Here is a 27,204-nt window from a genome sequence, read left to right on the forward strand (position 1 = left end):
ATTTATTTATTTATTTATTTATTTATTTATTTATAGAGAAATACAGCATGTGCAAGCAGGGGAGGGACAGAGAGAGAGGAAGAGAGAATCCTAAGCAGGCTCGGTCCTGCAGAGCCAAATGCAGGGCTTGAACTCATAAACCCTGAGACTATGACCTGAGCTGAGATCAAGAGTCAGACTCTTCACCAAGTGAGCCACTGAAGCACCCTGGTGATGATACTGCATATTTGAAAGCTGTCAAGAGAAATCTGTAAGTTCTCATCACACATACATACACACACACAAAATTCTTCTGTAACTATAGTGACAGGTGTCAATTAGACTTTATGTGGTGTTCATTTTATAATGTACACACATATCAAATCATTATATTGTATGACTGAAACTAATATATTGTTATGTGCCTGTACCTCCATAAAAAGAAAAAATATATTATTAAAGAGAATCTTTTTCATAAAAAGAAACAAACAAACAAAAACAACAACAAAAGACCTGAGGTTGTAAGAGCTATTGTAAACAGGGCATTTCTTGGAACAATTAGTGCTGTTAACTTTTTGGAGCCTTTCTACAATGAAAGACACCCTGGGCATTTGTTATTATAATCACAAAGTGAAATACTTGAATCTCATTTGATGTCAGGTAGTACACTACTGGTTTCTCAAACCAGTTCTAAAGACCTCTGGGATCTCCTGTGTTCTTGCTTAGAATTTTTTTTTTTTTTTTTTTTTTACAAATAGTTTATTGTCAAATTAGTTTCCACATAACACCCAGTGCTCATCCCCACAAATGTCCTCAAAAATATGGAACGCTTCACGAATTTGTGTGTCATCCTTGCGCAGGGGCCATGCTAATCTTCTCTGTATCATTCCAATTTTAGTATATGTGCTGCCGAAGCGAGCACTTGCTTAGAATTTTTTAAATGGAGGTTTCAATAATGATGGTAACATAAGAGGCAGCTGACATTTGTAGACTCTGGGGTATGTGAATAACAACCCCCCAAACAGAACTGCCAAGAGATTTCAGAACCCTTGTCTCCAATTATAGTCAAAATACTTTAATTGTTTTCAGGTAATGGGGGGAAAACTTAAACTAGAGGTACATGATACAATTTCAGATGGAAGAAGGATGAAGTTGGGGGGTAGGCAGGGAGATAGGCAGTAAAGCAGCAGCAGCAGCAAATTAGTGTGTGAATTAGAGAAAACTTTGGCTACAAATGTATTTTGACACCTACTCTGTCCAAAACAAAAGATGAATTGGTGGAATCAATTATTTGATCCTATCTGTATCACAGTAATCTTGAAGGGTGGTGGGATGAAGCAGAGAAGAGATGGGAAGATGTGTGGGTACAGACGAATGCTATCTAGTATAGAAAAATGGAACCCTGTTGTAAATATGGTCCTGTTTGGGTACAGCTCTGGGAGCCAGCCTAACTTTTCCTCAGTGTGCTCAGAGTCTAGTTGGGACAGACACTCAAGCAATTATAAGGCAGTTGGATAAATACAATGACCAAGGTACATGAGAAGTGTTATGGGATTCCAGAGGAGAAAATTATTAATTATACTTGAGAAAGTCAAAGGAGATTCCAGAGGAGAGATGAAATTTGCACTGGGTATGGGGGAAATTATTATGTATCCACAGGGGTTTTCAATGCAAGACTTCCCCAAGAGTCTAGCTAGAAGACAACATGATAAAGGACATCAATGACTTCTAGAAGAGTAGAGGTCAGAGCCAGAGAGGAAGAGTAATGGTCTTCCCGTGTAAAGTAATCCCAACAGCCACGACACTGAAACCCTTTGACATCACAGTAGCATGCACGTATCTGACACTGCTCCTTGGGTGTAATCCTGGAAAGTTCTGCCAGATAAACCATTTATGTTTGATTGCAGTTTCAGTTTCTCTGCATCTGCCATTTCCATCTCCTGACCTGTCACTTCCCTATCTCCTCTCATCTGGCATCCTTAGACACTACTTCTCTAACACTGCTCATGTCAAGCTCACTAATCACGTTACTGCCAAAGCCAGTGGTCACATTTTAGTCTGCACTGTAGTGAACCTTTTGGCGGTACCTGTCTGCCCCTTCAGGAGACAATTATTTTTATGAGTTCCTTGTCAAACCATTCTCTTGAACTTTCTTTTGGCCCTAGATCTCTTCTTTGTCTTCACTCCTTTCAAGGTCTCAGCCATATTCAGGGGTATATATACTGTCCAAATATGCTTATGAGATACAGATTTATATTTGGAGCCCGTATCCCTCTGCGCTCCAATCTTATATCTCCAAATGCCTATCCTATATCTATTCTGGAAAGTCTCATGGGGCATCTCAAGCAGAAAGAACTCTTGATTCCTCTCCTCTATTCCTTTCTAAATCTCTCCAGTCTCAATAAATGGCATTCCATTCACCTTAATGCTCAAGACAGAAACTTCAGAGCCATTCTCCACTTTTTTTTCTATTCTCCATTCTCCACTTACCGTATATCAAGACCTGTCATTCCTGCCTCCTAAATATACCTTGACTTTGTCCTCTTCTCCCCATATAAACTGTCACTACTTTTTTTTCAGGGCACCATTACCTTGAATGTGAATTACAGCAATAGGTTCTTCCTTGTCCAGCCTGCTTTGACTTTTGCTTCTCTCTAGCCCTCCACCCAGGAGCCACAGTCAGCTTCACTCCTTAAGTTTTTCTCCCTTTTTTAAAAACTGAAATATAGCACACACACAGTAAAATCCTTTAAAAATAGGAACCAGATTACATCACTCCTGTGCTTAAAATTATTCAGAGGCTTTCGACTGCCTTAAGTAAAAAATAAAATAAAATCAAACTCCCTAACATGGTTTATAAGGCCCTTCAATAATCTTATATTTTTTACCCTCCAATCTCATCTCCCTGTCACCACTATCCTCTGGCCACACAGGCCCTCTTTGAGGTCCTCAGACACCTCTTGGGATTTTTTTTTGCCTCAAGGCCTGTATGCACACAGTTTCCTTTTGGCTAGAAATGATCTTCCCTCCATTCTTAGCAGGGCTCCTCATTCTTCAAGTCTGTGCCCAAATGTAACCCCCTCGCTGAGGTGTTGTATGACCCTCCCGGCCAAGCAGCAACCCCCTTCACCTGTATCTGTCACTGCAACATCCACAGAGGCAGAAACATCCAGTTTCATTCACCAGTACCTAAGCAGTGTCTAGCACAATTTCTGGCCCATAACAGGTGTTTAAATAAATACTTGCTGGGCAGGTGAATTCGAGGACCGGTGGGAGAAGCAGCAGCTCCTCCAGCTGATCCAACAGCCCTCCACTGACTGCACTCACTGCCGCTTGTCCCTGAAGACAGTGAAGTGATGCGTGTAAAGTGCGAAGCCTGATCGCCAGCACAATGTAAGAGCCCAATAAATTGAACCACATATGGGCAACTATATATGGAACAGCTCTTGGGGCCAGGAAGGCAGGTTAAGAATATATTGCAAATTTAGCTCAAGTACCAGCAGGCAGTAGGGAAACGAAGCAAGGGACTTTCGGCTCTCCCCCATCCCTTTCCCTACAACATGCTTCCCTGGCAGAGTGGACTCTATAGCTCTGTGGACTTGGGGCCACAGATGTTTTTTCCCTGAGACTAAGACTAATTTCTTTGAGCCATCAGAGATGAATCTGCACCTGAGCCCAGCCAGAATCTGCCTGTTTACCTTTAAAATACAGGCCCTGTCCTTGAGAGACAAAAGCAAGGCAGGTGTTTAAAAGTCCGGGGTTTGGTGTTTCAATACCACTCAGGGGTCTCTCACGAAGCCCAGGATGGAAATTTTTTCCAACCACAGCCAGGACTCTGCATGAGACCTCAGGACTGTCATCTGGAGACGCAGAACTCAGAGATGTCTTTATCTTGCAGAATTAAAGGACATTAAAGGCTATGTCTGTTGGACAAGGGAGCCCCTCACAGCAGGACTGCTAAGAGTTAATGAGCTGCTTTTACTTGTCACTGAGCTTGTTGGCCTTGGTCTTGGTTGGTCTGATTCAGCCTTAACTCCAAGAAGCAATCAGAGATCCATTCCAGTGCATCTTCCTCCTATCCAGCTTCTGCGGAGCAGAATGAAATCTGGTTTCTTGACTCCCTCACAGACCATTGCGACAAACCTGTTCTGGTTGATGTGAAGCAAACATCTCTGAGGGCTCATTCAGGTGAATTAAGAGCTTCAGAATCTGACAAACAACATTTACTGACCTCCTAACCTTGAGTCCCTCTTGACCAAGAGCACTAAAGACCCTTGGCCATATTCGCCTATAAAATGCTGTGACTTTGGGGGCAGAATCAAGGAGATGCTCCCCTTTAAAGAAGATGAGAAAGGAAGACACCCCAGAGCAGTACCAGCAAATAGTCAATCAAGGGAATGTTTCCTCTTTTCCTCTTCCCTCTCCTGTGACTTTCCACAAGTCCATCCCCACTGGTCCCAGGGAACCTAGCTTACTGACAAGGACAAGACTGACATGAAGTCAAGATTATTAGGGGGGCACCTGATGGCTCAGTCAGTTAAGTTTCCAACTCCCAATTTTGGCTTAGGTCATGATCTCACAGTTCAAGCACCGCATCAGTCTCTGCACTGACAGTGAGAAGCCTGCTTGGGATCTCTCTCTCTACCCACCCTCCAACCCCCAGCATCTCTCTCGCTCTCAAAATAAATTAAAAAAATAAATCAATAAGCTCTAAGACTCTGTCAGAGCCTAGAAAGGGGATTGCAGGTATATATCAAGCAGATAGGGGACTGAATCCTTAGGCAGAGTCCATCCCTGACATTCAGATTACAAGCCAATGAGTTTTAAAAGCTTTAATAGAATATAATCATAATTACAGCAAATAGTTTTGCCTTTTATTTCCTTTTTTGGTATTGGCTGACTTCTCCACCATAGGTAGGAATACATTTAAAAGTCAGAACAACATATTTATTTTTAAAAATGCATAACGATCTGCAACTTAAAAAGCTGCGCTCTGGGGCACCTGGGTGGCTCAGTTGGTTAAGCATTTGACTTCAGCTCAGGTAATGATCTCATGGTTTAGGAGTTAAAGTCCCAAGTTGGGCTTTGGGCTCTGCACTGATAGCACAGAACCTACCTGGAATTCTCTCTCTCTGTCCCTCCCCCACTCACACTTTCTCTCTCTCAAAATAAATAAACTTAAAAAAAAAACAAAACTGCTAGCAGCTTTTTCCGCCCACAAGTCCTATCCCCATACTTTAATAAAATCACCTTTTTGCATAAAAAACAAAATCAGAACCAAAACAAAACAAAAAACCCTGCCCTCTGGAGGTAGCTAGCCACTTCATTTAATCGTATAAAGCCATGTTAGACACTTCTCTCAGGCACTGCCCAGGATCTTTTTGGCAACATCCAACTTTCTTCTTTGATAAAGGAACTCTGGCCAGAGTTTGGCATCAGGGATTAAGAATGAGTGGGTCTGGAGGCTTTGCCAAAGCACATAGTGGGGAAGGCCCTGAATAGAGTGCAGCAAATGCCAGCCTTGTGAACTTACCCCCAACCCCTTTTCTGAACACCTTTGGGCAGTCAGCTGAGGCCAGCAGAGGTTTTTCTGATTTTAATTTATTTTCCCCAACAGAACAACACCAAGTCATTTTGGCCAAGGATAGTACTTTGAGGAAAGCTCTTGGAGGGGCACAGGCTGGAGTATGTTGGGGAGTGTTAAGTTCTCTTTTCCTCTGGTGATCTTGCTTTTGATCTTCTGAACTTGAGAGCTCGCCCTGACTCTTTCTTTTTTTTTTTTTTTTTTGACTCTATCTTTCATAATACAAAATCTTGGGCAATTTACATAAGTATTTCTTTTTTTTTTCCAATGTTTTTTTATTTATTTCTGAGAGAGAGAAAGACAGCGTGAGCAGGGGAGGGTCAGAGAGAGAGGAAGACACAGAATCTGAAGCAGGCTCCAGGCTCTCAGCTGTCAGCACAGAGCCCAACACAGGGCTTGAAGCCACGAACCGTGAGATCATGACCTGAGCCAAAGTCAGATGCTTAACCGACTGAGCCACCCAGGCGCCCCTACATAAGTATTTCTGAAACACAGCTTCCTCATCCATAAAATGGAGATGATAGCCTTCCTGTCTAGTCTACACCACAGGATTCTGGATGTATTTAATAATTTCGGTGTTCTTCCTAGGTGCGTGCCAGTGGGCTAAGCAGACCTGTGTGCGATATAATTTCTGCTCCTCACAAGAACCATATGAAGTAAATATTACTAATATCCATGTCTGTTTTATAAAAGAAAAGACTAAGGACCAGTAGTCTTCCTGTTACTAACTGGAAGAGACTAGGACCGGATGTAACCTAGGCAGCCTTACTCCACCATATCCTGAGCTGTACCTGAAGACCCTTTGAAAACCCTGAATCACTATACAAATGTAGCGATTACTTTGATTATATTTGTTTTTGCCACCATTTGAGAGACAGAGGTACAACCACTAAGCTAGAATAAACTGAAAGAAGGAACAGAAGCTGGGGGCGGGGCATGGATGCAGGAGTGACAAGCTCAGGAAAATCACAGCCCATTCTGCAGGGTTCAGCCCTCCTCTTACCTCCCCATTCATCCCTTTGTTGCCGTCTTTGGAATTTGGTCCTAAGGTTAATAAAGAGCTTCCAGAAAACCCATCTTTTTGATTAAAGCCCAGGCTGTCTTGCCAAGACAGCACTCTGGAGCCTGCCTACCTCCCACTCCGCTAGGTCAGTGCAGCCAGCAAAGGCTATTAAATGATTACAGCCATTTCCGGCCCAGCCAGACAGCTCTCCTGGATTGCTCGTTCTCTGGCTGGGGCTGCCGCTGCTGCCTCTGGCTGCCCAGGGAAAAGTCAGAGCACGGAAGGTTTTGCAGGTTCTGGGTATGCAGATGAACATCCAGGCTTTCTGCGCAGTGACACCCCACTTATCCTCCTTCCGTGATTCCTCTCCCCACTGGAGCTTGCCACTACAGCTTCAAGCAGCTATGATTTTGTTTACACCCTCACGAGCAACCATTTCATCTGTCTCTCAGTGTGAGAGTGTGTGTGTGTGTGTGTGTGTGTGTGTGTGTGTGAGAACTCGGCAGATTGCAGAATCATACACACTCAGTCTGACCAAAAGGCAAAAACCATCCGCCATCAAAACTGCTGAAAGACCTAGCTGTTAAGCATCCCTAGCTCTTTCCCCACCCCCATCCTACCATCTGTGGGGTTTGTGGGCTGCCTGAACAAGCTCCGCCTCTTCTCACTCACTCAGCCTTTATGAATTGGGCTATGTTAATCTGAGTAATTACAGCCCACAAAACGCAGGAGAACCGTAGTCTGCAACTCAAATCCTGTTCAGGATCAGAGAGACAGGGAGAAAGCTCCAAACACCTGGGCTAGCATTTCCACTATTTCCCCACTAGTCCTTAGGCCTTCAAATGTCAGTGGAAGGAATTCTCCCAGGAAACAAGACAATGTAAAAATATACGGTGTGTTCTCTGTTAGGACCTTAGGCTCTATAATCGGAATAGTAGGTTTAAATATGGCTACACCATATATATTACATGATGTCCAGCAAATCATTTACTATCTCAATTTTCATGTGTAAAGGAGATAATAGCACTTCATAGGGTTGTTGCAGGATTAAATGTAATTATTCTTATGGAGCATAAAACACAGTGCATGGCACAAAGTAAAAACTCATTACATTTTACTTGTTAGATCACAGCAGCATAAGATTTAGTCACTTAGGGAATACTGATAAATTGTTTATTAAAGGTCAGGCATTTTATTATGCATTTTGCACATGCATACACACACACACACACACACACACAGAGTCCCTGTAATAAATAATCGTTATAAAAATAATTGTTATAAAAAGGATTTCCAGGGTGCCTGGGTGGCTCAGTAGAGTCTCCGGTTCTTGATCTCAGCTCAAGTCTTGAGTTGTGAGTTCAAGCCCCACGCTGGGCTCCGCTCTGGGCATGGAGCCTACTTTGGGGGAGAAAAAAAGGTTTTCCATTTTATATGTAAGGAAACTGAAGGCTTAAATGACAGCAAGGTCTTTTGCCCTGAATCACACAGGGATTTAGTAATAAAGCTGAAAAATTCTTCTCATTTGGACTCCCCCGCTCAATAATCAATTTGTGATTATTATTTTATTTCTGTGAAGCCTTCGGGATGAGGGAGGAGACAGAGTTGAGCTCACTCACAGGGCTAGCAGTCTGACCCCTAGAGTAGCAGGGAGGGGATGATGTGAGTATGAAGGGAAGCAGGCTGATCTGAATCCACTCCCCAAAGGCTGCCACTCCTGGGTGTTCCGCAGGCTTGGGGTGGGGGGAAGGATGGGGGGTGGCTGCGTGATCTGCAAGGAGATTTTGTGGCTATTTGTTGCCTCAGGCCACAGCTGGGCTAATTTTCAGTAATCTTGGAGCGGAAGAGATAAATACAGTGGCATATTTTTAAAGCCACAGCTCTTGCTTTGTGCCCAAAATAACTCTACCATTTCTAGGTTAAGAGTATAAAGACATCATGTGAACACAGATTCACAAATTGGAATGGGTGGTATCAAATCTTCCAAGCTCTCCAGTCAGCTAAAAAAAAAAATCAATAATATTTCTTTCCATAACCCCCTAACCTAGCAGGGCTCAAGCTGCATGGTTTTCTGTACCTTATTCCTGGTTGCTAGAGTCCCCCACAGTCCAGGGAGGGCAGTTTCCCCTTAGAGTCTACTTCTTACAATGTCCCCAGCCTCAGCCAGCTGTTATAACCTAGGGCTAGCAAAATGCTGAAAATGAACGTTTGGGGGAAACAAAGATTTGAGATTTGCAATCTCAGCTTTATCGCCTATTTGTTGTGTAACCTAGAGCAAGTCGCTAGGCCTCTCAGCCTGCATTCTTTCATATGTAAAACAGAGATAACAATATCCATCTAATGGGACTGTGAGCATTAAAAGGACACAGTGCTCGTAAATCACACAGAACAATGCCTGGCACACAGAAACTGAAATAGAGGATAGGTATTATTACAAGGTAGTGTTCCTCCAGGGAACCGGACTCCCTGCCCACCCCACCCCCCAACAATTTATTCCTGATTGCAGTACTTCCAGAAACTCTCTTTTCCAGGGGCCCTCCTACCATCTGGTTCTGCCTCTCCCAAGGATCATTAAAGAAGTCTAGATGTGAAGTTTTCCTTCTTAGAACTGGTTGCTAGGTAGGGAGCCATTCTCCAGAGCCCTCTGAAGCAGGTGGGAAGGAGGCAACTTAGACACATGGGATCTACTATGGAGGAGGTATTAAAAGAAATAGGGGGTGCCTGGGTGCCTGGGTGCCTGGGTGCCTGAGTCGGTTAAGCGTCTGACTGCAGCTCAGGTCCTGATCTCACGGCTGTCGAGTTCGAGCCCCACGTTGGGGGCTCTGTGCTGACAGCTCAGAATCCAGAGCCCGCCTAGGATTCTGTGTCTCCTCTCTCTCTGCCCCTCCCCCACTCACAGTCTGTCTCTCCCTCAAAAATAAATGCACATTAAAAATTTTTTTATTATTATGTTTATTTTTTTTGACAGAGAGAGAGACAGACACACAGAGTGCAAGTGGGGGAGGGGCAGAGAGACAGGGAGACACAGAATCCAAAGCAGGCTCCAGGCTCTGAGGTCTTCAGTGCAGAGCCCAACGTGGGGCTCAAACCCACGAGTGTGATCTCATGACTTGAGCCGAAGTCGAGGCTCAACCGACTGAGCCACCTAGGCACCCCTAAGTAATGTTTTAAAAAAAGACTTAGGTTCAAATCACAGCTCTGGCATTCTGCGTTCCAGTATTTTCTACTATACTACTTGGGTGAACCAGATTAGTTTCTTCACAGCTAGCATGGATACAGTAGCTACTCCATGAGGCACTGTTATGCAACTAAATGTATTTATTACATACAATAAACTAGACATTGTGCTAGGAATTGGGGATAGAGATATGAAAAATATTAGGACCGAGTTAAAGTGAAGAAAAAGATAAATAAATGGAATAAATACAATATTGTTTTAAGGGAAAGGGGACTTCAACTACCTTCACTGTGACCTCAGTCTGTACTTTCTAACTGCTTGAGTTCTTCTTTCCAGCTTATCTTTACCAGCGGACAAAGCCTTCACTGACAGGAAGTGAAACTGCCCCCGCAAGCATTAACTACCCCTGCTCTGACTCCAGCAAGATCCTGCATGATTGACCCCAAGACAGTGATCGAGCCAACCTTTACTGCCCAGCACTTGCACCCACCGACCTTGGTCCCACATTTTCCTTATGTAAACCTGGACGTCTTGTCACTCTGGAGACCATCTCTGAGACACTGGTCCGCTGCCTTCCTGGTGTCGGACTCACTGAACTACATCCCCGTCTTGTTTCACCGCCACTCCTCTCTCGGCCTTTGGATTCTGTCACTGGCGTGTGGCTGAACCTCGTCTGTTTGGGACGCTCTGGAGCCAGGCTCTTGCACCTCCGTGCCCCGGTTATTACATAAGGAATAAACAAGATAGAGGAACTCTGGCACGAAGATAAACTTTCTAGAGACAGTGTGTACAGGGGTTAAGAGCACTGACTCAGAAGTTAATGAGCCCTGGTTCAGATCTTGTTCTTCCCACTTAATTACATAGATATGTGACCTTTCCTAACCCTAGGTGCCTCAGTTTCCTAAGCATTAAAATGGGGATAATAACAGAGGTGTCTGGGTGGCTCAGTCCATTAAGCATCCCACTTTGGCTCAGGTCATGATCTCACATTTCGTGGGTTCGAGCCCTGTGTCAGGTTCTGGGCTGACAGCTCAGAGCCTGGAGCGTGCTTCAGATTCTGTATCTCCCTCCTATCTGCCCCTCCCGCGCTCACACTCTTGTCTCTTGCTCAAAAATAAAAATAAACATCTAAAAAAGACTCATCTCTGGGGGTGGGTATACAGAGTAAAAGACATAGATAATACACGTACGGTAGTTAGAACAGTACCTGGCTGAAACAGTACCTGGTTTAAGTGCTCAATACAGGTAAGCTATTACTATTATTATTCACAAATAAATTCTCTCATATCTCTGCTCCAGGATTCTCAAGCCTGACAGCTAAGTCCCTTGATGGTGGGATGGCTAACTTAAGTGATTCAGTGACAGAGAGTACTGGCTAGGGGTGGAGTCAGAGGGAAGTGTATAACAAATGCAGTCCAATCCTAGTTAAGAGTATGCCAATTTGATATTTTCATACCCTATAACCCAGGAATCCCACTTCTGGAGACACAATATACATAAGATATATGTATAAGAATATATATTGCATTGTTTAAAAAACATAGATACCAATAGGAAACTGGATAAATAATAATATGGGCATACAATATAATATGTCCTTATTAAAGAAAAACAAGGTGAATCTGTATGTACTGATTTGGAAAGATGTTTGTTTTAAAAAAAAAAGCTGTATACTAATATGTATAATATCTCATTTTCTGCTTTTCGAAAACTGACTTCTTTTTTATTAAGCCAAAAACATTCAGGGGTGCCTGGCTGGCTCAACTGGTAGAGCATGTGACTCTTGATCTCAGAGGTGTAAGGTTGAGTCCCATGTTGGATGTAGAGATTCCTTAAAAATTAAAATCCTTTTTAAAAAATCATTTATCAATTATGTGATTAAAATTATTTTGGGGGTGCCTAGGTGGCTCAGTCAGTTGAGTGTCCGACTCTTGATTTTGGCTCAGGTAGTGATCCTGGGGTGATGCGACTGAGCCCTGCTTTGGCCTTGGCACTGAGCATGGGTCCTGTTTAAGATTCTCTTTGCCCTTTCCCTGCTCATGCATGTATGCTCTTTCTCTCACAAATAAAAAAAAAAGTATTTTGAAAAATATCTGGAAGACTGAATCCTAGGGTAAACTATGGATTTTGGGTAATAGTGCATGTCAATGAAGTTTCATCGATTGTAACAAATAGACCACTCTGGTGCTGGGTCTCCATAGTGGGTAAGGCTGTATGGGTGTGGGGACAGGGCTACATGGGAAGTCTTCTGTACCTTCTGCTCAGTTTTGCCATGAACCTACAACTGCTAAAAAAAATAAAGTTTATTAACCTAAAAAGATATTTGGAGGGTATACACAAAACTGTTAACAGTGGTTCCCTCAAAGAAGAGGAGTAGGATTGAGGGAAACTTGAATATTCTCATGCAAATGATTTCATATTCATATCAATAATATAATTACATGTTATTTTATAATACAATACTTAGAACTTTATATTTATAAAAAAGCTGGGGGAGGGGCGCCTGGGTGGCTTAGTCGGTTAAGCGTCCGACTTTCACTTAGGTCATGATCTCGCGGTTCGTGGGTTCGAGCCCCGCGTCGGGCTCTGTGCTGACTGCCGGCTCAGAGCCTGGAGCCTGTTTCAATCTGTGACTCCCTCTCTCTCTGACCCTCCCCTGCTCACGCTGTCTCTCTCTCTCTCTTAGAAATAAAACATTAAAAAAAAAAAAATTAAAAAAAAAAAAAAAAAGCTGGGGGATACACACTAAACTATTGCTAGTGGTTACTTCCTGGGAGTATGACTGGAGATAGGAGGTAAGGTACTAATCATTTTATTTTAGTTTTGTGCAGATTTAATTTGTCAGAATCTTTGGCCCTTTATAATTAAATCAGAGAGAGAGAGGGAGAGAGAGATTAAAAATATGACTAACCCAGCCACTATTGAATCAGCTGTAAATTCAAAAACTAGCTGTGACAAAACATCAGTGTCCCAGATAGTCTGGACCCGGGATCAGCGACATGAATGATTTGCAGGGCCCATACAAAATTACTAAGTCCTACAAGATGGCAACAGCATAATATTAAACCAAGAAACCCTTCTAAGTGCAAGGCCCCATGAAGCAGCCTTGTCTGGACCCAAGAGACCAGTGCTGGGCCCCCTTCAGCACCACAGCTTGAGAGGGACTCTCAAGAGCTTCCACGCTGCCTGTCCCACCTGACATTGTGAGGCATAATCATTTCACCCAAGAGTAAAACTGCTTCTTGGTTTGGTTGGGTTTTCAAACTTTTCGTCTCTACCCTTCCCCCTTACTTTGTCGCAATCTGTGCTTCTTAAAATTTGGCAGCAATCCCAGGCTCTGTGTTGCTGTGTCACTTCTCAGCCTTGAGAAACCATTTCTAGACAAGCAGTGATCTCCCTGCACTGAGAGTATAAAATGGAGGTGCTGTCAGAACACTGAAGTAGGAAGAGGGCAAGAGAATGAATGTCGTCTGGGGAAAACCGGCTCCATCACCACTATCCCCCTACTTTGCACTTCTATATAATTTCATTTAATTCAGCAAAACCATTTTTTAAAATGTTTATTTATTTATCTTGAAAGAGAGAGTAAGAAAGCATGCACAGGGGAGGAGCAGAGAGACAGGGAGAGAGAGAATCCCAACAAGGCTCCACATTCAGCACAGAGCCCAACACAGGGCTCAATCCCATGATCATGGGATAAAGACCTGACTCGAGCTGAAATCAAGAGTCAGATGCTCAACCGACTGAGACCCTCAGCTATCCCTTAGCAAAACCATTTTGGATCCTATTTACTGTGTGCCAGGCATTGTGCTAAGTGCCAGGAATATTAAACTGAATAAATGATCATATTTTTGAATGCTTACCATGAGCTAATCACTACACTAAGCATTCTGCATGCACTGTCTCATTTAATCCTTATAGCAGCCAATGGTCTTTCCTCTTTCGCACACTAATAAATCTGAGGCACAATGACTGAGTGGTACAACAGGGACCCGAGGCACTGTCCAATGCTATGCTGCCTTCTTTAAGAAGCAAACCAAAGCAAAATTTAAACAAACATGGCCTTTACTCTCCACATTTTCTCAGACAACATCAGATCAAGTCCACCAGAATTAGCTTTGACCATTTCCAAGGCCAGTCTTTATTTATTTATTATTATTTTTAAAAATGCTGCAATCACCTCCATTTTTGGTTCCACATTTCTAGACATTCAAAGTTTCCAATCCTACTAGAACTGAAAAATAAATTTAGTAAGGTCTCAGGATACAAAATCAATATACAGAAATCTGATGCATTTCTATACACTAATAAGGAAGTAGTAGAAAGAGAAATTAAGAAAACAGTACCATTTACAACTGCACCAAGAACAAAGCAAAACAACCTAGGAATAAACTTAACCCAGGAATTGAAAGACCCATACTCGGAAAACTAACAGTGGTGAAAGAAACCAAAGACCACACAAACAAATGGGAAGATACTACATGCTCATGGACTGGAAGAACAAATATTGTTAAAATGTCCATAATACCCAAAGCAATCCACAAATTTAGTGCAAACCCTATCAAAATATCAGCAGCATTCTTCACAGACCAGAACAAGTAATCCTAAATTTCCATGGAACCACAAAAGACCCAAATAGCCGAAGCAATCTTGAAAAAAAAAAAAAAAAAAGAACAAAACTGGAGGTACCACAATCCCAGATTTCAAGAGACACTACACAAAGATGTAGTAATCAAAACAGTATGGTGGTACTGGCACAAAATAGACACACAGATCAATGGAACAAAACAGAGAGCCCAGAAATAAACCCATGATTATATGGTCAATTAGTTTTTGACAAAAGAGGCAAGAATATGCAATAGGAAAAAGACCAGCTCCTCAACAAATGATGTTGGAAAAACCAGATAGGACAGGCAAAAGAATGAAACTGGACCACTTTCTTACACCACATACGAAAATAAGCTCAAAATGGGTTAAGGACCTAAATGTGAGACCTGAAACCATAAAAATGCTAAAAGAGAGCACAGGCAGTAATTTCTCAGATGTCGGCCATAGCAACATTTTTCTAGCTCTGAGGACAAGGGGAACAAAAGCAAAAATAAACTATTGGGACAACATCAAAATAAAAAGATTCTACACAGCAAAGAAAACAACTTACAAAACTAAAAGGCAACCTACTGTATGGAAGAAGGTATTTGCAAATGACATATCTGATAAAGGGTTAGTATCCAAAATATTTAAAGAACTTATACAACTCAACACCCCCCAAAATAAATAATCCAATTAAAAAATGGGCAGAAGACATGAACAGACACTTCTCCAAAGAAGACATCCAGATGGCCAACAGAGACATGAAAAGATGCTCAACATCACTCATCATCAGGGAAATGCAAATCAAAACCACAATGAGATATCACTTCATATCTGTCAGAATGGCTAAAATAAAAAACAAGAAGAAATTGTCAACAAGTGTTGACAAGGACGTGGAGAAAAAGGAACCCTCGTGCACTGTTGATAGGAATGCAAACTGGTACGGCCATGGTGGAAAACAGTACGGAGGTTCCTCAAAAAATTAAAAATAGAATTATGATTTGATCCAGTAATTCCACTACTGGGTATTTACCCAAATAATACAAAACGCTAATTCAAAAAGACATATGTGCCCCTATGTTTACTGCAGTGTTATTTATAGTAGCCAAATTATGGAAGTATCCAGTGACAGATGAATGGATAGAAGATGTAAAATAATAATAATAACATAATAATAATAAGTGGTATATATCTATGATGAAATATTACTCAGTCATAAGACTGACATCTTGCCATTTGCAACAACGTGGATGGATCTAAAGGGTATAAGGCTAAGTGAAATAAGTCAGTCAGAGAAAGAGAAATAACATATGCTTCCACTCACATATGGAATTTAAGAAACAAAATAAACGAAGAAAGAAAAAGAGACAAACCAAAAAACAGAAAGAGTACACTTATTACAATGCTGAATAATGTACAGAATTGCTGAATCACTATATTATACACCGGAAACTAATATAACACTGCATGTTAACTATATGGAATTTTAAAAGTTTCCAATTCTTGGTTTAGGTAGGAAAAAACCACTGAAGTTGATACATCATGAGCTTCTCTTGTTATAGGATGATTTTTGAAGATTTACCACAGGTAAGGGGGTTCAATAGAGCCTCCTTTCTTTTTTAAAATTTTTCTATTTATTCATTTTTGAGAGAGAGAGAGAGAGTGTGTGTGGGGGAGAGGGGCATAAAGAGGGAGCAAGAGAAATCCAAACAGGATCCTCAATGTCAGTGCAGAGTCCAACATGGGACTTGAACTCAGGAACTGTGAGATCATGGTCTGAGCTAAAATCACGACTCAGACACTTAGCCGACTGAGCCAGCCAGGCACCCCTAGAGCCACCTTTCTTTCTTTTTTTCTTTTTTTTTTTTCTTCTCAAAAATAATTTTAAAAAAATTTTTTAATAGTTTATTGTCAAATTGGTTTCCATATAACACCCAGTGCTCATCCCCACAAGTGCCCTCCTCCATGCCCATCTCCCCCCTTGCCCTCCATCCCACACCCATCAGTCCTCAGTTTGTTCTCAGCATTCAGGAGTCTCTCATGGTTTGCCTCCCTCCCCCCCCCCCCCTATTTTTCTCCCCTTCTTCCCCCCCCCCCCCCGGTCCTCCCTTAAGTTCCTCCTAATCCTCCTATACGCGCAAACATATAATAGCTGTCCTTCTCCACCTGACTTATTTCGCTCAGCATAACACCCTCAAGGTCCATCCATGTTGCTACACATGGCCAGATTTCATTCTTTCTCATTGCCGTGTAGTATTCCATGGTATAGATAAACCACATCTTCTTGATCCATTTGTCCGTTGACAGACACTTAGGCTCTTTCCATGTTTTTAGAGCCACCTTTCTTAAAAACCAACCAACCAACAAACCAACCTTGTAGCTCTCCACTACCAACAAATGAAACTTCAAGTTCTTTAGCAGGATTTTGAAGGCTTTACAAAATCTAACTTCTGTCTGTCTGTCTGATCTCATTTCCCAACAGTCCTCTATCCCTTCCATCCATCAAGTGTATTTATTCTATTCACCAAGATTACAGACTTCAGATTTTTGGTATTTTTACATGTATGGTTCCCTTTGACCAGAATTCTCTTTCTTCCAACATCTTACATGCCAGCCTTCAATACCCAGTATCAAATGTCACAGTCTCTGAGATGGTCCCCTAAGTCCCCAATTCCATGTTCTGGGCTCCCACAACATTCAGTACTCATGGTTACTGGGTGAGAGTCTGGGCCCTCTCAGGAAAGGAGGACTAGCTTACTACATTTACATGGAGTTTGTATTGATTGCAATATAGATAGACTCTGGATCCCATGCTGGACTGACAGGCTCTGGTGGTTTGTCCCAGCTTCCTTCCCTCTCATTGGCCCTACCTGTGCATGACACTATATGGTCCTTATCACAGGACACTGTAATATTTCCATCTTATTTCCTTACATTTCTATCTTCCCCCACTAAGTTATGAGGTCAGGATTGTGCTAATATTATTTTGGCATCACCTTGGCTAGAGACTGGCTTTAAGTAAGTGCTTAATGTTTGTTCAATGATTATATAAAAGGTTCCAAACAAATTCTATATTAAAGCCTACCTTTGAATAAGATACTCTAATACTTCTCTTATGGGTGTGTTGGTATGTGTGTGTTTGTGTGTGTGAGAGAGATTCAATGAAGGAGGATTTTTCTTTTTTTTTTAGATGATTTTTTAATAGTTTGTTTTTTAATTTATTTCTTTTTGAGAAAGAGAGAGAGAGAGTAACAGGAGAGGGGGAAAGAGACAGGGAGACAAAATCCAAGCAGGCTCCATACTGTCAGCACAGAGCCCAACACAAGGCTCAAACTCATGACCTGAGATCATGACCTGAACTGAAACCAAGGGCCAGACACTTAACCTACTGAGCCACCCAAGTGCCCTGAACAAATAAGGATTTTAAAAGAGAATGCTGCTGGTGGTGGTGGTGGTTAATGGTGAAACTCTAGGAACCTGCCTGTGAGGTGGGTTTTGTGAGGATCTTCCTAGTGCTCTTCAAATCACCACCATTTAAAGAGTTAGTATGCAGGGATGCAACCCTGCATGAAATAAGACAAAAGAAGCTAATTTATATCTCTAAATCCCTAGATTTAGAGAGCGCTCATTCTTCCTACAGAAATTTCCCCAAAGCAAATATTTAGAATCAATTTATACTTGGTTCAATAGAGGGAAACTGACCTGTCACTGCTGGTTGACGAAACACAACCCCACTGACTGCAGACTGCAGGGACAACAGTTGGATTAACATCTTGGTGACACAAGAAGCCTATAGGAGATGCTGGCCTCCAAGAAGGTTCTGCCATGGGTCAAATGCCTAATCACTTTCATGGGAGGTGATCTGGTCTCCAGGGAGAGCTGCTGAGGGTGCTGAGGCTGAAGGCTTTGGAGGTGCCTGGCCTGTTAGGATCTCAAGGAGGTAGCTAGTGTGAGAATAGGTCTGTTATGTAAAATGCGCCTAAAAAAGCAAAAAGAAAAAAATAAATCTTGCATTCTATTTATCCATAGGCTTGGTCTGCAACAACTGTGACCCCTGCCCCTGACATAGGACGTCACATTCAGGAAAAGCAAGTGAATATACTGGCTGAAGTATCTCCTCCCCGACACTGCCCACAACCCCCAACACACACCTACACACCAATCAGGCTCTACTTTCTTCTTCAAGGCAGTCCTGGATATATGTTTTAATCTGCTTTCACCTAGACACAGATTCTAGATGCATACACAGAGCAGGCAATATACAATATCCCTATCTCCTGGCATCACCCTGGGGACAGTGACTTTTCCACTGGTTATCATGCCATTTAATTGACTCTTTCCAGATCAGGCTGTGGGGATCCAAGGAGTTCTGTCCTCTCCTGATGCTCTCTAATTGTTAGAAAAATACTCTTAAGCCTGGGATAGAACAAAATCTCTTAGCCTTTAATATAACAATGTACCATCTGCCTTCTGTCTCCACATTTCCACCTCTGCCCATAGAAAAGAGATACCCAGACACCAATACTTTCATCCTCGGGGAATGGGTTAGGAAGGGGGCTCTCACCTTTGGCACCATTTCCATACTTACTCTTCCCAGGAAAGAAAAGCTGCTTGTCTAATTGGGGAGATTATCATAAGTCATATTTCAAAGGGATCACTCTTTTTGATTGGTTAAGCTGGCACTAACAGACACTGTTTTTTCATGATATATCTCTTCTCTAACTCTTTTCATTATCTGCTCTCACTCTGTTTGGTAATCGAGCCAGGATAGTTCCCCCTCCTCACCAAGGCAGAGGTCTGCCATTCTTGATTTTCTTCCCTTATATGTAGGAGCTTAGAGGCCCTGTCATATTCTCCAGACCATCTTTACCAATTACAAGTAATCTGATTCTGAACTTTGGTCCCTCAGTTGGCTCCTTGCATCTATTCTTAATTACTTAAGACTTGGAGGGAAAAGAAAGTGATTAATTAGTCTCCACCAAAGTTCTGACAGTTAATAATAGCCTTCAAAGGCTACTGACTCTGACTACAACCTCTTCATGGTCCTAATGTGCACCTTATTTTGCCTTTGCCTCTACTGAAGTTTACAACACACAGATGCACACAGCCACCTCTGCAGATAATGGTCCCCCAAAGATTCTGATATCCTAATTCCTGGAGCCTGTGAATATATTATATGTTACAAGACAAGAGGGCCTTTGCAAATGCGATTAAACTGAGGATGTTGAGATAGCGAGATTATCCTGGATTATCCAGGTAAACGCTATGTAATCACAAGAGTCCTTATAAGGCAAAGAGGGAGGCAGGAAAGTCAAGAGTCAGAGAGAGATTTGCAGATGCTATTCTGTTGGCTTTGAAGATGAAGGAGCCAGGAGCCCAGAAATGCAGGCAGCCTCTAAAAGCTGGAAAAGGCGAGGAAAGAGATCCTGTCCCAGAGCCTCCAGAAGGAATGGAGCCCTGCTGACATCTTGATTTTAGTTCAGTGAAACCCATTTTGGACTTCTGATTTCCAGAACTATGAGATAATAAAATTGTATTGGCTTAAACCACCTAGTATGTGGCAATTTGGTACAGCTGCCTTGGGAAATGAATACAGATTTTGGTACCTGGAAGTGGGATTCTGCTGTTACAAATAACTAAGAATCTTGAAGTAGCTTTGGAATTGGGCAATGGGCAGAGACTGGAAAAATTCTGAGAAGCATAAGATAAAGTGCCTACCTTGAACAGACTGCTAGCAGAAAAGTAGACGCTAAGAGGATTCAGAAAGAAGTGAGGAGCTTATTAGAGAAAACATATCATCTTAGGGAATACCTAAATTGTCACGAAAAGACTGTTAGTACAAATATGGACATTAAAAGTGCTGTCAGTGACAGCTCTAATGCAAATGAGGAGCATGTTATTGGAAACTGAAGGACAGTAGATAGTTGTTATATAGTAACAGGAATCCACCTTGATTTTAGCCTAGTGAAACTTGTGACCTCCCTAATTGTATGATAATAAATTTGCATTGCTTTAAGCCCTGAAGTTTGTGGTAACTTGTTGTAATAGTAATCAGAAACTAATACAGACCCCACACTCAGCCTGCAACTCAGAGAATGAATAGTCCTCTCCAAGTTATCAAACTATTCCCTTCAGCTGGCAAGTGGGACAAAGTATCAGTAGTGTGTTAATTAAGTACACAGAGTTCAGCAGCAGGCAGACATGGGTTCAAATATTGCCTTTGCCACTATATTCATTAATGAGTCAACAAATATTAAGCATCACCATGTGCTAGGCACCTTGCTTGACACTTGGGATAATAGGGAGCAAAAAACACTAGGTGTATGAACATGTGGAAGTCATTTAATTCCTATGAGTCTCAATTTCATTATCTAAAACATGGGAATAACAAGTTTCTCTCTTGCTTAGATATGCAATGAATGTAAAGTACTTATCACAGTTTCACTAAATAATAACTACTATTAAGTCTTCCTTTCTCTTGTTCTAAAAGGCTATTTGTACAACAGGAGGGCAACAGAACTGGATTTATAGACTTTGAAGCTTCAACAACAAAGACCATCTCCTCAACATACATGCTTCCTTGCTAATAGGTTTCTGTATTCCATGGCTCATCATCAAACATAGAACCAATCTGACAGGCTCAAAAGTGTCTACCTCAGGGCTGTTTACACACATGGTGATACCCTTATCACCCCAAAACTCTCTGACATGAAGTGTGGTGTGTATCTAATGCAAACCATTCATATAGGCTGAGGCTTCTAGCCTTGCTACAGACCTTTGAGTCACCCTAGAGGATTATGGGAAGAGAGATGTGACACATGTGTTTTTGGGTAAGATAATATCTATAGTTCAGAGTCAAAAAACACAAAAGAGACAACTTGGGAAATGTCACCTCGCTACTCAGCTTGGCCCATGATGCTGTCCAGAGCAACAGCTCTGAACACTGGATTGGTCCAATGTTGGACGTAAGCACAAACTGCCAGACTTTCTGGGACCATCAACAACAAACTTGTTTGTTCAAACTTTCTTGAATTTTTAAGTTTGTTTGTTGTTTATTGCATTCACTGGCAGCTGTAATCTAGAGGCCCAGGTATACTGCTTGGGACTCAGCAGTCAAGAGCCACAACTCTAGTAACAATAAGCTTCTTATCGGGGTGCCTGGGTGGCTCAGTTGGTTGAGCATCTGGCTTCAGCTCAGGTCATGACCTCACGGTTCGTGGGTTCAAGCCCCATGTCGGGCTCTGTGCTGACAGCTTAGAGCCTGGAGCCTGTCTTTGGATTCTGTGTCTCCCTCTTTCTCTGACCCTCCCCTGCTCATATCCACTCTCTCTCTCTCTCACACAAAAATAAATAAAACAAGAAAAAAAAATAAGCTTCTATCATCTTTGTTTTCTTGTGGATAAAAATTTGGTTCCTAAAAGTTACTTTTTGTACCCTAACCTTCTAAAGCTACATCTGTAAGAATTACTTCTACAAAGCTCTCAATTTTCCGTTTCCATACTGGTACAAACATCCTTTTTAAAAAAATTTATGAAGTGTTTATTTTAATTCCCATATAGTTAACATACAGTGTTATATTAGTTTCAAGTGTACTCCATTTCCCCTTTATTTCTTTTGTAACTGTCATCTTCAGGACTGCCTTCTCCCATTCTTCACCTAGCCCACTCACCTGGCAGTCAGGGCTATTGGTGAGGAAACTCTTAGTCTCTTTGAGATAAGAGCAGAATGACACTGATCTTTGCACCCTCTCCTTTTTTCAACTGTTGGTAATATACTCAAGTGCAGAGGCAGAAGAGGCTTTTCTGCAGTCCACATGCTCAAGCCCAGGTCTCCTGGCAATGAACTTTCTTATGACCTTTTCCTAGAGACCCCAAAGGTTCTAGCCAGCGTTTGACCTGAATATGTTTCTCCAGATTAGGCAATGACCTTCTCAATTCAAAGCTGACTGCCTCTGTGAAAATAAACTTTTCAAGTCCTTTTGGAATCTGTGCTGAGTTTCTCTGAAAATACTTGTCATTAAAGACCCTTGTTATTGCTGGGGACAGGCTCTCACTTCTAGTTTACTAGAATCAGTGAGGCTTAAGGCAACGCTTGCTGGAACTGCAAATCTTAAAGTAATTACAAGCCATTACTTCTCCTTTGCCCTCAACTCTGATTTTAAGTAGGTCTTTTTTGTCTAAACATCTCCCAGGGAGGGGGTCCAAGCAATTCCAAACAATCCAAGCCTTTTTTCCCCCAAAATGAAGCATAGACTCTAACCCTCCACTTTGACTTTGCCACAGAGCTCTCAGGCTACACAGGTAGCTTGACTCTTTGAACCAAGTCAGGTGGTAGCCTTGGTGACTTCCCCCTCACCCTGCTTCCTTGATCCTTCTTCCCAGTAGAAACCTGAATTTCCCTTTTGATAAGGCACTTAAAAATTTACCTACAAAGTATGGTGTGTAGACAAAACTAGAAGAGAAGGTACTTTGGAAACTCTCTTGTCCCATGCAACACTCTTAAGCAAGGAAGGATAAAAGTATATTATTTTCCTAAGACATTATTCAAAAGTTGTTGCTCATGATGAAGTTTTCAGGGGCCAGACTGTATGCTCTAGTGACACATTAAGTGGATCAGTGATAACCTAAGGAACTATAATGAGTATCCATTTCCTGACCCCGCATTAGCTGCTTCTCTGCATCTGTCGGATGTGAAGAAAACTGTAGCCTAAGGGAACAGTTCTTGCTGCTCTTCTCTCCTCACTCTACTCTCTAAAAGGTATGCCCAGGGGCACCTGGGTGGCTCAGTCGGTTGAGCGGCTGACTTTGGCTCAGGTTCTGATCTTGCTCATGGGTTTGAGCCCCGCATTAGGTTCTGTGCTGACAGCTCAGAGCCTGGAGCCTGCTTCACATTCTGTGTCTCCCTCTCTCTCTGCCCCTCCCTTGCTCACGCTCTGTCTCTCTCTCAAAATAAATAAACGTTAAAAGAAATTATAAATAAATAAATAAAAGGTATGCCCAGGAGCATACATTGGTGTGCACACGGGCCTGGATTTTCAGGAAACACATGAACTCTGTTTTGGGCCACTTTTAAAGAAGAAATTTATTATGTATCATGGTCCCAATCCTGACTGGATTCTGCCCAGGATTAACCAATCCTGGGGGAAAAGGTATAGAAAAAAATGAGAAAAGTAGAAGGAAAGAACATCTCAGAATCTATTTATTAAACAGAAATGTTTAACTTCAGAAAAACAAGGAAGTCTTCACTCTAGTTTTTTATTTACATGACCATTAAAAAGAGAAGGTACAGAGTGTTCTTTTAAGAAAGAGATGAAGGTGAATGAACGAAGCCAGTAAAGACAAGTGTCATAGCTTCTCCTAGACAGAGGATTCTAATTCACCTTCCCACACTGCCTTGCTCCCTCCCTCCAGGCCAGGTCGGAACACACCACAGAAGCTACACAGAGAACTCCAGCAGACGTGATGAACCCCAATCCCCCAGAAAGTACCAGTGCATCTCACAAGGACTTGCATTCCTCAGCTAGAGACCTCTAAGCCAGGCTGGCACTCTGGCCCTGAGATACAGGTGAGAATGCAGGATGCTGAGGAGGGAGCTGCCCCGCACACATAGATGGCTGACCTCATTTTGTTTCCTAATAAGGATCTGTACACACCTCCCAGGGCTGTCATCACCATGACAACAGCAGAAGTTGAGGGTGAGCAGGTTAGTGGAACAGCAGGCTTTCTAAATTCTCAAACAAGGCCTGAGGCTGCCCTCACTCATGAAGTGGAAAAATTCATTTTGGCAGTCCTCCTAAATGGATTCCAAAAACCTTAAAGATTATGGCTTCTTTCTGAGGAAGAATCAGAGATAGAGTCTACATAAAGCCCCTTCATGGAAAGTGATTTTGTCGGAGAGGTAGAAATCCTAAAACAAATAAAAGCATGAATCCCCCCCACCATAAAACTAGGGCACATAAACTGTGTCCATCTATGACAGAGTAAAGAGGCATGGCAAAGCAGGGCAAAAACAATCCCCCAAGGACACAAAAAACAGGCACTTTGAGAAAAATCTCTATAATAGAGTCTTCCCCCCCGAGACAACTCAGAACAACTCAGACCTAAATTCTGAATGTGAAAGATAGATCCTACCTTGAAAAACCACTAAAATAGCTACCATTTACTAAACATTGTCCTCTAAGCTGTGTAATATGCATGTATTATCTCATTTAATTCTTGTAACCACCTTATTAAGTGGATACTACTATTATCTTCATTTTACAGAGAAAGAAACCAGGAACCAGAAAAGTTAAAGAGGGGACTCAGAACTGCTGAATGGCAGGGCTAAGATTCAAAGGAGGGTTACTCTGACCCAGAGCCTGAGTTCTTAGTGGTCTTCTCTCTGATATATAGGGAAAGGCTTCCTGCTTCCTGCAAGGATCATAAGTAGATGCCTTCCAGGCATGATTTCTGAGCCTCCAAAGATATGACAACCCCAGGAACATTTACTCTCGATGTCTACTCTCGTAGACCAGTTCTTAAACTTTGGGGTACATCGGGATTACATAGAGGGCTTGTTAAAACACAGATTTCTGGGCCCCACTCTGAGAATTACTGTTTCAGTAGCAGTTGTTAGTGCGGCTGCTTCAAGTATCATCTTTTGAGAGCCACTGTCTGGTCCCTCAAAACTGAGAGGTCCTTGGAGGCGCCTGGGTGGCTTAGTGGGTTAAGCGTCCGACTTTCACTTAGGTCATGATCTCGCGGTTCGTGGGTTCGAGCCCCACGTCAGGCTCTGTGCTGACAGCTCAGAGCCTGGAGCCTGTTTCAGTCTGTGACACCCTTTCTCTCTGGCCCTCCCCTGCTCACGCTGTCTCTCTCTCTCCTAGAAATAAATTTTAAAAAATTAAAAATTAAAAAAAAAACTGAGAGGTCCTCTAGGCCTCACTGCCTTAGTCACCTCATCTGCCTAAGTAATCTTTTACTTCTTAGTCCCAGATCCCCTAGGGTCTTCCCTGACAAACTATAGTGTTATGTTTGGCAGTGGCTGTGTATTTTGGAATTCCCTGAGCTCTTTTGAAAATAGTATCTCCCACTCCAGAAACAATTTACTGTTGCCTTAGGTAATGAAATGTAGAAAGAGGGGCCCCAGAAGGACTGGTAGAAGGGAGCAAAGCCTCCTGGTGCCCTGAAGCCTGACCAGCTCTCTCAAAGGCAGGGGCAAGTCTTTTTATAACCTGTTGGGATTCCCTCTGGGAACTGATCACACTGGGGCACTCATTAAAACCTCCTCAGAACATTCACACTGAGAAAGTGAGAGTTGTAATTGTGAATGACTGGCCCTTTAATTCCCCTCCCCCCAAATACATTCCTTCCTCTGAAGAAGCTGTAACTGGATGCCTGGCTCTCCCTCCTCAGCCCACTTTCTTTCTCTGCTCACTCTCACTGGGTGCGGCTAAGAAGAAGCCCTTAGGCCAGGTCAGTTTACACAGAGGCGAGGTGGGAGAACGGGGCCAGTCATCAGGATTAACCGATTTAATGCCTGACTTGTTTATCCTGCAGGAAACGTCACCTGGTGATGTCCCCATTGATCCTTTCAGAACATGACATCCTATGCCAGTTTTTTGTGGACTGTGAAGATAAATGAACAGTTTAGTGACAAAGCAAAAGAATTCATCAATGGAGGAAAAACAACTTCCTGGAAGATGTGTGAATGAGGATTAGTGCACAGCAGGCGTCCTGCTCTGTCTCTCTCTGTGACTGGCTGCAACTATTTTAGGTGTGAGAAGGTACTGGTTCATGAGAGGGTATCAGACACAAGTGTAAGGAGACTCAGGCAACAGAAGGAAGCCTTCTGGAAGCAACTGCACCTTCATCATGAAGAACTAAGGGGCAACAGACTCAAAGAAAGGCAGGCTCTCCTTGGGACTGGAAACAACCAAGTTTTTTTTGAAGCATTTTCCTTTGCTTTGGGCAGAACTAATATAGCCTCCTCATTCCATTTCTAGAAGGGCAGCTGGGGTTGGTGGGGAGGGTGATGGGGAGAGTGTGTGGACTATACAGATGTCAGGATGATCCAGACAGCTGTAGAGGGTCTGTAATGGGACCCAGAAATGAGAACTACTGAATTCTGGCCATCAGGTTATCAGCCAAAGCCACATCATAGATTGCCCAAAATGAAACTATCCCAGAAAAAAAGGAATAAGAAAATTAGGCATTTAGTAATATTATATGTCAAGCACTACATTCAGCTCTTTTGTTCTTCTTTAATTATCATGGCAACTCACTAAGATAGGTATTATTATTATATCCAATTTACAGGTGGGGGTACTTAGGAAAACATGAATTTAAGCAATTTGCTTATGCTCACCCAGCAAGTCTGGAATTGCAATTCAATTCAGATCTTACTCCAAATCATAATATTTTTTTCTTAATGTTTTATTTATTTCTGAGAGAGACACAGTGTGAGCAGGGGAGGGTCAGAGAGAGAGGAAGATACAGAATCTGAAACAGGTTCCAGGCTCTGAGCTGGCTGTCAGCACAGAGCCCAACATTAGGCTCGAACCCACAAACTGTAAGATCATGACCTGAGCCGAAGTCAGACGGTTAACAGACTGAGCCACCAGGTGCCCCTCCAAATCATAATCTTAATCCTTATATCATATTCTCTACTAATAGTGCAGAAGGTGTTTTGCGGAAGTGTCAAAAGGACAGAACGGAAGGCAGAAGGGCCTCCTTTTAACTTAATATCCCTGGTGAGGAGGTATGTTGAGAAGTATGGCTAGGTCACCCATAGAGTACTGGGGAGATGGAAGGTCTGTCCAGCTCAGTCCATGAGGACTGGGTCTCAAGTCAGGCACAGTCCTGGACAGAAGGGATGAGACAGGAGGGGTTG

General features: G+C 42.4%; 1 protein-coding gene and 1 non-coding gene across 2 annotated transcripts in view; both read right to left on the minus strand.

Annotated features, from left to right (window-relative positions):
- Positions 1-794: 794 nt before the first annotated feature.
- Positions 795-901, minus strand: LOC120227125. The gene has a single exon (XR_005527183.1). It is a non-coding gene; the product is annotated as a U6 spliceosomal RNA (small nuclear RNA).
- A 2,320-nt stretch (positions 902-3,221) lies between these two features.
- Positions 3,222-27,204, minus strand: part of PCDHAC2 (protocadherin alpha subfamily C, 2) — a gene marked incomplete at its 3' end in the record, with an annotated part of 41,875 nt that continues 17,892 nt past the window's right edge. The window contains exons 4-5 of the mRNA XM_039225285.1: positions 6,697-6,821; positions 3,222-3,318 (exon numbers count right to left, since the gene is read on the minus strand). Of these exons, the coding sequence (XP_039081216.1) occupies positions 3,222-3,318; positions 6,697-6,821 (222 nt within the window). The remainder of the gene's footprint in view (positions 3,319-6,696; positions 6,822-27,204) is intronic.

This window comes from Hyaena hyaena, unplaced genomic scaffold (assembly GCF_003009895.1).
Source record: "Hyaena hyaena isolate Hyena2069 unplaced genomic scaffold, ASM300989v1 scaffold_2011, whole genome shotgun sequence".
NCBI classification, from domain to species: Eukaryota; Metazoa; Chordata; class Mammalia; order Carnivora; family Hyaenidae; genus Hyaena; species Hyaena hyaena.